The sequence below is a fragment of the Prunus persica genome, chromosome G3, assembly GCF_000346465.2.
Source record: "Prunus persica cultivar Lovell chromosome G3, Prunus_persica_NCBIv2, whole genome shotgun sequence".
Classification (NCBI taxonomy): Eukaryota; Viridiplantae; Streptophyta; class Magnoliopsida; order Rosales; family Rosaceae; genus Prunus; species Prunus persica.
Window position 1 is genome coordinate 22,742,775 of NC_034011.1, and position 12,558 is coordinate 22,755,332.

Here is a 12,558-nt window from a genome sequence, read left to right on the forward strand (position 1 = left end):
TTCAAATCAGGCAATTGAGGAACAAGGTGATCAAATTCTTTGACATGCCTTTGGTGGTTGCCTATAATTAATAAGATGGTTGAAATTGGCCGTGGACTCAACAATGTCGAGTGCGACTGAAGAGTCGTTTGCGGAGTAGAGGATGTAAGGCATGGTGGGAGGTGGGGGACAAGTGAGGTGGCCACAGAGAGGGAATAAGCGTTGGAGAGTGAGAGAGAGAGAGAGAGAGTGTTTGAATGTTGGAAGGAGAGTTTGGGTGAGGGAATTCATAGAAGTAGAGGCGTGTAACAGGTCGGGGCATGGAAAAAGCCAAGGCAAGTCTAAGAAAGTGAGGGGAAGAGAGGTGGGGAGAGAGACTTGGCATTGCTCTAGGACCTTATAAACCAACTTTCCACTAGTACATGAATTAATTTCGGGTCTTATATGTAGGTGTGTGGTAGAGATACGTGAAAGGTGCACCATTATAACAAACTCACGCGTACAACTGAAAAGATACAAAATATCTCGTAAATAATTAAAGTTTATTTGAGAGGGATCTCTTGATGAAATAAGTTTGGGTGGGAAGGGGATGTTGAAAGTAACAAAATGTGAGGAAACTTCATGGAAAGTGTCACCTTATTTCTCATTTTCTGACGACCTTTTTTTTTTAGGTACACATTTTTTCTGATAACTTTAATTCACCATATTGTGTGATATTAACAGATGTGTTCACAAATGTCCAGATCATATGGGAATCTCTAACGCGGAGTCATTATTAGTTACCTTGAAAAAAGAAAATCAAGAAGAAAATCAACTCTCAAAACCAAAACCACAACCACAACCACAACAATTGATGACATGTTGGAATATGACATGTTGGAATGTGGGTCCCAGCGTCCACTAATCCCACATCGTTTCAGCAGCAGGGCCCCACCAGAGGATTCCCAGCGGAATCCGACATCAGACCACAAATCAAAGTACCAAACAGATGTTCCATCTGGCAATGCTAACCTTCAAAGTACGTTAAAGGACTTTTAGACGAAATTAGAAGCGCTTTTCGCTCCGTAAAAGTGCTTGTAGCAACGCGTACCAAACTTCTGTTTTTTTGAATGATCCGAAGAGAGAAACACTTTTGCAACGGAAATACCAATATTTTGTATTTCGGTCATTAACGCTGTAAAGATAACAAAACTAATGCTATCCTCTTTTCACAGGTAGAGCACAGAACGACAGAATAGGAACGTTCGCTCCCCTTCATCCATCGTGTGAATAGTAGTAATTTCCAATCCAAGACATTTACTTTGCCTTCACTTCCTCAATAATTTCGATCACGTTTTAATAGCTTCCTTCGGTCATGCTTAATGGCATCTATCACGTTTCCACAATGAGCTTTAGAAGAAGAAGAATAAGTCAACTGTATCATATCATATAATCTCCACATTCCGCGTTTTCTCTGCAACTTTTGGTTCTCTGGATCCGAAAAGCCTCTATCTTTAACCCTTCTTATCCTCAACTGCATATTCTCCCCGAGATTTGGTCTACTTTTCCGCCTGAATTCTGTTTCCCGGGTATTCAGAATCTCACTTCCATCATTCAGCTTATCTGGTAAATGGTCATAGGCTCTCATCTCCTCGGCTCAATAGGTATTTGGTCTTCTTTCGTTGCCTTCTCACCCAATTCGAACTTTTTGCTCTTTTCCAAGTTTACCCAATGGATTTGTATTGTTGGTTTATCTTTTGCTTCACCAGACACTGTATTTCTTTTCATGCTGAGACTTGAAGATTCAAAATTTGAACATTTTCTTTCCTGTTTCTTTTCCTGTGGATGTATTCTCGGCATCCAAACAGAATTTATTTAAATGATGTCTTTGCCCTTTGGCCTTTGGATATCTTGCATAGACTGAATTTTGAGTATGTTCATCAGTATCCTGCAAAGTTACTATTTTTATTTCTAAATCACTATTATCATTGGTTGAAGAAATGGCTATCTTCAGGCTTTTTATTACAAAATATTGCTAATTATGATTTAAATAATACAGTTGGAGGAAAAATGGCACATTCCAACTCTGGGGAGGACTTCTTGAAGAATTTCAAAATTCCAAAGTATGTACTAGTGCCAAAATCAGAGAGTGAAAATGTACCTAATGTACCCGATGTACCCCAGTGTCCAGTTTTAGTGTTTATCAACTCCAGAAGTGGTGGTCAGCTAGGTGGGGATCTTCTTGTAACGTACCGTTCCCTTCTCAATGAAACTCAGGTATTAATATATTTTTTTCTTTTCTGTATGGTCAAATGTTGTTAAATTTCTCAGTTTAAATTATGGATTGATTATTACTTCAGCGGTTGCATTAAGCGGCTATTTTTATTTCAATTTTTTTGCGAATCTGATCTTGAACTAGCTTATTTGTAGGTTTTTGATTTGGGGGAAGAGACTCCTGATAAGGTGCTGAGCCGAATCTATGCCAATCTGGAAAAACTCAAGCAGAATGGGGATGAATTTGCTACAAAGATTCAAGAGAAATTGAGAATAATTGTGAGTCAAACTATAATCAACATAAATGGTGTGCTATTTTTATTTTTCATGACCTTGCAGGCTGTTGCCCTTTCCTGTTTCTGACATGTACCAAATCCTCTAGGTTGCAGGTGGTGATGGAACTGCTGGTTGGCTTCTTGGAGTTGTTTCTGATCTCAAATTATCTCATTCACCCCCAATAGCAACAGTACCCTTGGGAACTGGAAACAATCTTCCATTTGCATTTGGATGGGTAGGCAATTTCCTGTCCCAGTGGCTTTTATGGTCTAGAATTACCTAAATCATATTTGGATGCTTGGTTGAGTTGTCATTTATGCAAAACCACAATATGCTTTGATATTATGCAGGCAGTCAGTAGTTACAACTAGGATTGCACTCATGTCTTGTTGATTCTTGTACCTTTCAGAGTTCAACTTGTTAATGCACTCTATGGAAGGGCATTTTGCGCCATTCTTATTGTAGAATTAGTTCTCTTCTTAATCTTTTCTTTTTACTCTCTAAAATCTCAGAGTTTTTTATTTATTACAAGTAGATGTGCATACTACCAATACATTTCTCAATTTCTTGTTTGAAGACACAATATTTACTAGCAATCCTTAAGTAGTGCTGCCATGTTTGTACTTTACTCAAGTTTAAATTTTCTGAGTGATTTGTAATTCTCATGGCTAAGGTAATAGTGCAGCCATTGATTGCTTGCATCATGCATGACATGCTGTTTGATAATTTTTCAGGGGAAGAAGAATCCCGGGACAGATCCTCAATCTGTGAAATCGTTTATGAATGAAGTAAAGAAAGCCAAGGAAATGAAAATAGACAGGTGTGACAGTCATCATTGTTTCTTTTTACATCCTGATTTTTGTAAATTCGAAGTGCTGTAGATTCACAGTACTGTTTCTAGATGATTCACATCTCATCATTTAAATCATCTCCTTAATTGTTTGCATATAATAGATTTACCTGTCTGCAGATGGAGTTTTGAAGTATGAATTCTTTGATGACTAATTTTATTCAGTCCTTTTTTTTCCTTAAGTCTCCTTCATCTTCATTGCAAGTTTTAACCAGTTCTCCTTTTTTAGTAAATGCAAATTCTGATTTTGTTTTTTCTTCCTTATTCTGATATAGCTGGCACCTCCTCATGAGGATGAAGACTCCAAAAGATGGTCCATTGGATCCCATTGCTCCTCTTGAGCTTCCACATTCTTTGCATGCATTTGGTCGAGTCTCTGATACAAATGAGATGAGCGTGGTAAGTCCTCTCTTATCTGTTTTAGTAGCGAAAAGAACCAGATCCATAGAGTAGCAGGCAGTTAAAATCAGTTACTGAGCCAGCTTTCTGCTCGTGGTTGATTTGCTTTTGAACAAATCTAATGCAGATAGATTTTAAAATTTCATGGTTTCAGTGTTGACCTTAGATGTGTCAAAATTGCATATCACTTGCGTATGATTGCAAAAGGGCCTGATTTCTAACTAGAGTCTAATTTTTTTATTCTTGCTTTGTTCCTTCATCAACCTATATAACCAAATGGAGTTAACCTTCAACTTTACAATTTTTATGCGCTTTTTCTAAGCACAAATTTCAACCAAAATTATCTAGGAGTAATCAAGAAAATGCAATCAACTGATGGAATGATGTTTAAAAGAAGTGTCACTTTTAAATGTTTGACGTTCCTTTTGTGAAAGCTCAAAGCTCTTCTCTTTCTTGTTGGAGACAAGTTTGGTCTGCTGTTTTATACACAAATGTTTGGGTGCTTTGCAGGAAGGTTGCCATACATTTCGTGGGGGGTTTTGGAACTACTTCAGTATGGGTAAGAGTTCTTCCCTTGGAGTCCTGTCAAATATTTTGAGCCTTAATCTGCATAGCTATCTCATTCTTTCTAGAAAATGTCTCCTTTTGCTGAGTCGATTTAAGTTCCACCATTGTCACTTGTTTGTAGTGATATTCAAAATTAGTATCTTATCTTCTTTTTTCCTGTATATAAGCCAAATAATTGTTGATAATATCTTCCTTAACTGTGTTTTTTGAAATGGACTACATGTTTATGGTTGTAGGGATGGATGCTCAAGTATCATATGCATTTCATACTGAGCGAAAGCTGCATCCCGAAAAGTTTAAAAACCAGTTTTCAAATCAGGTACATACTTCTTGAAGAACCATTATGATCCATGGATATCGTGTAGTTAAATCATGATAATTATTTGATATATTACTTAAGAAAATTTATAATAGATAACACAAACTAAAAGGTAGGATGCAAATTAGAAATATTAGTTGGTACTATACGCCATAGGTGTTAAACATAGAGCAGCTAACTTTTACAATGTACATGAACCTCGATAGATGAATTTGTCACGCATTTTTAAACTTGATCCTCATACACCATTAGTGCTGATGCTAACATGAACAGCGAGATGAAGGCATTCACAATCCATTAAATAACTGAAAGACCTTAGGGTTTTAATTCTGTTCTTTTTCGGAGTAATGAATTCATGAACTTCTTAGTAATTTTGCCTGCAACCCCTCATTTTTCATGAACTAGAGTTAGTCATATACAGTAAATTTTCTGGCGTGGATAAATCTGTTACAGCATTCATGTCATTCAGTTTAACTGGATCTTGCTCTGCATATTATGATATAGAGAGAAACACTACTTATTCCTCTGCTCTTTTCTTTAATCCTAAATACAGAGTACTTATGCAAAGATTACCCGTTCACAAGGCTGGTTTTCTTCTTCCCTTTCTCAGTCTTCTTCCCGGTGAGCATCTAGAGATTGCCCGTCCAGCAATGGATTACCTTTTAGCATCTTCTTTACTGAATATGAAATTAACTAAATCTCTTGAAATAGGAACATAAACCAATTTGCAAAGTTGATGATCATGAAAAACCATGGTGGTCATTGGGAAGAGCTCCAAATTCCTTCAAGGTACATTGTTGTCTATATTATAACTGAGTTGAGCTTGCTTGATCTTGGATTCATGCCAAGTTCTGTATTTGATCCAGTTGCTAATTAATTTTCCGGTTCCTATAAGAAAAATTTCCATGCCACCCATGTCCAACGTCACTTTTCTCCTTAAAAATTTCCATGCACTACTTGTACCGTGTTCCCTCGTTTTCATTTTGCATGGGTGTGAACTTCGTTCTCATGAGTCTGTGTTGCGCTCTACTGCAAAAGGGCAACATCTCTTGCACAAGGATTAAATTGATTTAATATTTTGTTTCTCGTCTCTGTGGTACTTGATGCTTGATTTTATTTCACAAATAATGTACAGTTATTCTTTATTAACTTCTGCGTTTCAATTTTCAGCATCAAGTCAATTGTGTGCCTCAATTTGCCTAGCTTTTCTGGTGGATTTAATCCTTGGGGAATGCCAAGTAGGAGGAGGCATAATGTTGGTTCACGACATCACCTAGTGAATTGGATCCAAATTTCTTTTCTTATTATGTCTAACAAATTCTTTGGTGGATTTGACTTTTCAGGGAGAGTTTACTCCACCATATGTAGACGATGGCCTCATTGAGGTCGTTGGTTTCAGAGATGCTTGGCATGGGCTTGTTTTGCTTGCGCCAAAGGGACATGGGACTCGTCTTACCCAGGTAATAAATATGAAATGGTTTTGTTACATAATTTGCAGCAATGAATCTTGATCAAGCTGAAATTATGTTCATAATTGGCTTATTTTATGCTAATCTTATCGATGATAGGCCCACCGGATCCGCTTTCTGTTTCACAAGGGTGCAATCGATCATACGTACATGAGGATTGATGGTGAGCCCTGGAAGCAACCCCTCCCAGTTGATGATGAAACTGTCATGGTGGAAATCTCTCACCTTCGCCAGGTGAACATTCTTGCCACACACGGCTGCAGGTCGAAAAGCATTAACAATCCTGTGTCACCGAGCAGCCATGGAGCTGATGAAGAGGATTCGGATGAAGAAGCTCATGAATCAGCAGAGTATAGGAAGTTTGGTGCAGCAGACACATTTAAGCTCCCGGAAGAAATTGATATTTCTCAGCTTAGCTAAACCACTTATTAAGTCATTCCTTTTCTGTCCAATCCTAACTCCCTTGTGAACGAGTGAGATTTCTATTGGGATTTCATTGCCATCTTAGCTTAGTACCATTTCCAGCAGTCAACCATGAAATATCTTTTTATTTCTTTGTGAAGAATTGTTATCTAGTTGTATATTATTGATTTATGTGAATGAAATAAATGCAAATAATTCTTCTCAAATTCGTTGGATCCCATCAAGTCCTGGCAGAACAAGGGTACAAGCATTGAAGTAAAAGAAACTCAATGAACCAGGAAGATGAAATCTTTATGATAGGAGGCTCAATCATATGTATACACAGTGCATAAAAATCGTGATTACTTGTAAGGTCAAGCTTAGGCAATGGAGGCAAGAGTGATGCTATGGAAGCACTCGATTAGGGTGAGAGAGAGAGAGAGAGAGACTAGCACTTAGCTTTACTGTGGAGAACCCGATTCAAATATTGCAAATCGAGAATTGTAGTTACAAGCTATAATACAATTTTTTTTTTTTTAAACAAAAGGTAATAATAAAAAGTAAATATGTAGACATGTGGGAACATAGGCTGTTGCTGGAGCACCACTGCAAGCAATACACTAACTGCAAACCTACAAGTCGGTGGAAAGGTACATGCCTAAGTGTAAAAACTCCAACTCTACCTCAAAGATTTGGGGATCTGCAGCTTCGCGGAGAGTGACCAGCTTTGAAGGAGGCATCACTCCGACTACTGGCGAACATATTGGTAGTCTCCCATTCATTTTGTAACTGCTTCATTGGCCTTCTGATTTTCAACCCTTTCTTCTCTTTTCTTCTTCTCCCTGAAAGCCACAATCATTGCATTGAAATACTATGGTTACCCATTGGAACACAGTAAGCACAAAAGCTTCTCCGTCCTTAATGAATCATAAGCCAAAACCCATAAATTATTACAGATAATCGAACTAAAGCTATGGATTTTAACTTTATAAGGTCTAGTGGATTAACTGGTTAAATATTTTAGCTTCAATTGTGGATGTCATGTGAATTGTGATCAGGTAGAGACAACTAGTACCAGAGCGACAGGTGTACACTTGAGGATTATTATCATGTCCATCTTATCTATCATATATAATATACTATGAATTCAATAACGGACATGATGCTGAGGGAGATGTTACCTGGCCACATATTCCTTTAGAAGTTCTTTTGCCTGAACCAGCTTGGAAAGCAGATTGCGGTACACATCAAGGTCCCGGTCCACACTTCTTTTGTCAATGTTTAAGGCTGCACATAACTGTTGGACAACCAAAAATGCTCAAACATTGCTCTCTCTCTCTCACCAACCATTAAATATGGTCTCCAGTTAAAAATTACAAACAACTCTTCAAAAGTCAGCAGAGCCCATTAGGCCCAGGAAAAATGTATATAGTAAGTAAATCTATCGGCTCAAGTTGATCATGCAAGGTAATTCAATCATTTGATGTAACGGTCATTAACTCAACCAAGCACAAAATGCAGTAATTTTAACATTTGGCTGAACACCTATCATTGAGTTGTAATGTTGATGCATAGGACTGGCAAGTCTAACCTTTTCTAATATTGTTGGTTCAGTTGCATTGGCCAATTCGAGAAGACGAAAGAGCCCAACAGCAAAGAAACGACTGTAGCTAAAACTTCCTTTGCTTGCTGCCCTTTCTGCAATGTCCTTCAATGTCCCCTCAATTTCTCCTTCTCTGGATGGGAACTCAACTAATGAACTGGAAGTTTGTGCCCGAGCCCACTCTTCCAACTTTTGTGCATCAATTCTGTAGTGCTTAGCATGGAAACTTATCTAGTAAAGGTAGAGACTTTTCTCAAATATATAAGAAAGAGATTGATTACATGCAAAAATAAAAACTCAAATGCACATGACACTCCCACTGGAAAAAAAATGCAGTAGAAGTTTTGACAGTGAACAGATTAAGAATTGTTTCCCACAAAAATTACTCTTCTGAAGAGGAAGCACAAATGATTGGTCATGGTCATGGCCAGTATGACATATTTGTAGTGTAAGGAGGTGTAAATTCTTAGACTCAGTTTACATTTGGAAAAGCAGAGGAAAGGGAAGAAACCATTTCTGTGGTTGATGAATTAAATTAATTAAATCACAATTTTTTTTAATATAAAAAAATTATCTCTACTTCATAGATTTTTCAAGATAAAAAAGAAAATGATAGAATACTTAACAAATTAGGATTCCTTTTTTCTTTTTTTCTCAAGTATCCTATGACCAGTGGTTTTCCCTTTATTTTTCCAATATCAAAACTGATCCTTCAATGCATGTGTCTCAGATTATTTTATCAACCAATCTTCTGGCATAAACTAGGAAATTCTGATGTAGCATTATGCAGTTTGCATGATTCAGATATCTTCTTAATAGGATTTTCTTGGTTATAAAAAAAAGGAATACTTAAATGCAATATCACAATCTCAATTAGTAGCTTACATGTTCACTTAGTTTTCATAATTTTGAAACCTCAGATAATGCGATTGTCAGTTTGCCACAGTTTACATACCACATTTCTTCGTTTCAAAATAAAAACTTATGCAATGGAAAAAAACAGAGAAGAGGAATCCCGAAGAAGATCCCACACAAGTGACAAACCTGTATTGCTCTGGGTCCTCATTCAATGCTTCGATGTAAGCTTGGAAGATTGCCTCTCGATCCTCATCGCTGGGGTATCCATCCATGAGTTGATCAAATACAGTGACAAAACCAAGGGCGAACACGGGATCATACCGGTATGACTTCTTGTACTTAATCAAATGCTGTTGGACAATCAGCTCCTGCAGCACAGTGTTGTAAACACTAGGGATTGGTCGCTTATACGCTTTAAGAAAATTCAACTTTGTGTCAGCTACAGTAGGCGCATCTGCACATCAAGTAAGCAACCACAAGAAGACCAAGAAAATTATGGAGAATTTAATTATAAACTTCTTGTGGAATAAAAATTAAGAGTCTGTTGAAACAAATTTAACCAATATAAACTCTGATAAAATTCAAGCATATTGGCTCAGGAACCAAAGATGGGTCCTGATGAATATGAACATCTAGCTAGATAATTAGTTCATCAAGGCTCCATTGTTCTTATCCCACATGATCAAGGCAAGATGATTAGAAAAATTCTTCCTTTCCATATCAGTAAAATAACTTCCTACCATTAACATATAAGGAAAGGCATAACAAAAAACATTACAGCTAAATTAGATCGAACTAAAAGCTTAATTTTACTTTAAACGATGTTAATTTAGTATGCCATAGCAGGCCAAAGAGGTAAAAAAGCAGAAATGAACGGAAAATTCACTAGCTCCTGCACAAAATTATTTAAAATTAAGCTCCAGTCTAGTTCCTGATAAAATGTAGCAACGTTAAAAGATAGCAATTCAATGGCATCAAACAAAGGTACGAAGCAAAACCCACATGACGCGCCTGACATGCAATGAATCATCATACGAGAACTCGAACTCGATGCTCGAACACCACCATTATTGCAGGAAAAGCTCGTACGGAGCCGGAGACCTTCGGAGTTGTAAGCCAAATTCCGAGTAGAAGATATTACCGATTTTCTATCAGAACACTGACTCAGGGCAGAGAAAGAGAGAGAAGCAACGGCAGCCATTTTTGGAAGAGAGAGTATTAGAGTTGGAAATTTTCCGGGAAAATTTTAAGCATAGTGGAGAGGAAGAGAGAATTTGGTGGGTTTTAGGATTTTAATTTATAAAATAATTTCGGGGAAGAGTGTGAGAGAGATAGAGGTCCACGAAAAGGCTTATCCAAGTGTTGTGATCCAGTAGTTTTTTGACAAGTGGTGTTTCGTGGTGCGGTATCTGAAAGAGAGACATGGTGATGGGTCGGACTGAATTGGACCGGGCCGCCTGATATTTTATTGGATAGTCAGTTTATTTTGTTTCTTTTCTTTTTTGATAGAGGCCATGGAAAGCGATAGCCGTTTTGATTTAGAGTATGCGCGGTCTAGTTTGGTTTGATTCGATTAATGGATGACGCCTATAGCCATGGTTGTCGACATTCAAATGTTAATCATAGTTTGTGAGGAGATTAATTTGAAGGGGGTGAAATAGTGTAACGTCAATCAAAATAATATCTAACATCGTTAATAAATATTGTCAAAATTATGGATGTGCGAAAGTCGTTTTGATTTAGAGTATGCCTAATTTGGTACGGTATTGGTTTGATTTATTCTCGAACTAGTAGTATAATCAATTCATTTTGATGATCAATTTGGTTTAGTTTGTTTTGATTTCCCTTACTTAATGATTAAGAAATAATATATTCTTTTACTTAAATCAAAGAAAAATTCGTTGAAAAAATAGTTGAGAAAACTTCTTAAGGTTGAATATGTATTTAGAGATAGAGATAGAGTACAACATCGATGAGTAACATCAATGTGTTGGAAGATTCATAATAGTGAATGGTGACAACCAATAAGAAAATGCACATTAAAAAAATCATAAAAACAATATATGTGGTTTTATTCGGTTTATGCGGTTAAAAAAGGTCAACCTGAATTAAACTGAACAAAACAGCTCAATATAGGTGATTTAGTTCGGTTTATATGGTTTTCAAGTAAGCCAAATCAAATCAAAATAAACTAATTATGAACAATTTAAACTGAACAAAACTGCTCAAATGGATTGGCCAGTTCGAAATCCCTACTTCGGTTGATAAATAGAAATCAAAATGGAACTAAAGATGAAAGCAAAATTCAACTCTTAAGAAAGAAGAAAAGGAGAAGGGCAAGTTGCAAGGATTGTTAGGTGTCAATCTTATCCAATTGTAGAGTTAAACGTGTACAGGCTAAACATCGACTCATGTGGAAATATGCCTTCTCTGCCTCCAATGTCGATGGAAGCAACGTGCTCTGCATTGTTTTTTAATTTTCTGTCTGTGACTGTGATACTATCTTCTTAAACAAAACAGGGAAGATGAGAAGAAAAGCTCAGGACACCCCAAGATCTCAATGCTTTGAGTGAATTGATTTTGCCAAGTGGCAAACCCTAACAAAAGCTTTTTTTTCTTCTTCTTTTCTTTTCTAAAGGAGATATTACTTGATCTTTAGCAAATCAGGAAAGGAAATTCACCATTTTTTTTATATACAAAACCTCTAAATCATTCTTTTCCAGCTATGTTGCTGCCCTGCTGCTTCTGTGTCTATAAATGGAAGCTGGCCTCCAAGTTGTAGCCATATATTTCATTCTTAATTTGAGTGCATAACACTCCAAGTGCAGAGATCACAAATCACTTACAATGATGCAAGGAACTAATGGCCAAGCTGCTGCTTCTGCTTCTTCTCCTAAAGGCAACTACTCTGTCTCATCTTCTACTAGGCCAACTATAGCAGAAGTTTATGGTGGTCTTACACCAAAAGTACTTTTCAATAAAGCTACTGCTAACAACAGCACTACTACTAGTGATCAAACTCATCAAAGGCTTAAACAGCTGCAGGCAGAAGAATCGCTTCGCACTGTCATGTACTTGAGCTGCTGGGGTCCTAACACATGATGATTCATAGCAGACACTCTAGTATAAAAGTATCCTAGATTAATTAGTCTCTCTCCAAGAGGACTTAAGTTGTTAATTTCTTCTATCTTTAGTTTTAAACTCTTGAAGAACTGTGCTGTAAAATTAACTCTTGACTATTTTTCATATGAATCATGCACAATATTTTGTATCTGTCAAGAAGAAAATTAACTGCAGAAGTAAGTATTTATTTTATTAGATCATCAAGCAGTGATGTGTGGCTCTACAGCCCAAGAAGCGGGCTAGCTTTTTCCATTACAAAACTCACAACTCTCTTTTGAAGGAAGAAAAGCTGCATATAGTATAACAAGGAGGAGATCACATCATGCACAGTATAAGTATCATATCGGCATGATTGTAGTTAGGTTCATAAGTATATAGATATCATGGCTAATTAGGGCCCCAACAAATTAGATTCATGACTTTCTCAACGTTTTCGGCTTTCCTTAAGCACATCTGTCTC

The 12,558-nt window shown here is 37.0% G+C and overlaps 2 protein-coding genes across 4 annotated transcripts; one reads left to right on the forward strand and one right to left on the reverse strand.

Moving 5' to 3' along the window:
- On the forward strand, positions 1,093 to 7,048 carry LOC18783578 (diacylglycerol kinase 5). 3 transcript variants are annotated; one of them, XM_007215195.2, is made up of 13 exons: positions 1,093 to 1,622; positions 2,018 to 2,235; positions 2,389 to 2,511; positions 2,615 to 2,743; positions 3,243 to 3,328; positions 3,634 to 3,757; positions 4,268 to 4,316; positions 4,561 to 4,643; positions 5,197 to 5,264; positions 5,355 to 5,432; positions 5,814 to 5,898; positions 5,987 to 6,103; positions 6,212 to 7,048. In XM_007215195.2, the coding sequence occupies exons 1-13, from the start codon at positions 1,589 to 1,591 to the stop codon at positions 6,530 to 6,532; spliced, it is 1,515 nt and encodes a 504-aa protein (XP_007215257.1). In that variant the 5' UTR covers positions 1,093 to 1,588; the 3' UTR covers positions 6,533 to 7,048. The 3 variants fall into 3 exon arrangements, with proteins under 3 accessions (XP_007215257.1, XP_020414677.1, XP_020414678.1); XM_020559088.1 differs by having other exon boundaries at positions 1,103 to 1,193; XM_020559089.1 differs by lacking the exon at positions 1,093 to 1,622 and adding an exon at positions 1,793 to 1,889.
- On the reverse strand, positions 6,961 to 10,285 carry LOC18781967 (protein THYLAKOID FORMATION1, chloroplastic). The gene is made up of 5 exons (XM_007215703.2): positions 9,978 to 10,285; positions 9,162 to 9,429; positions 8,106 to 8,322; positions 7,696 to 7,811; positions 6,961 to 7,356 (listed from the first exon to the last, which is right to left on the reverse strand). The coding sequence occupies exons 1-5, from the start codon at positions 10,174 to 10,176 to the stop codon at positions 7,293 to 7,295; spliced, it is 864 nt and encodes a 287-aa protein (XP_007215765.1). The 5' UTR covers positions 10,177 to 10,285; the 3' UTR covers positions 6,961 to 7,292.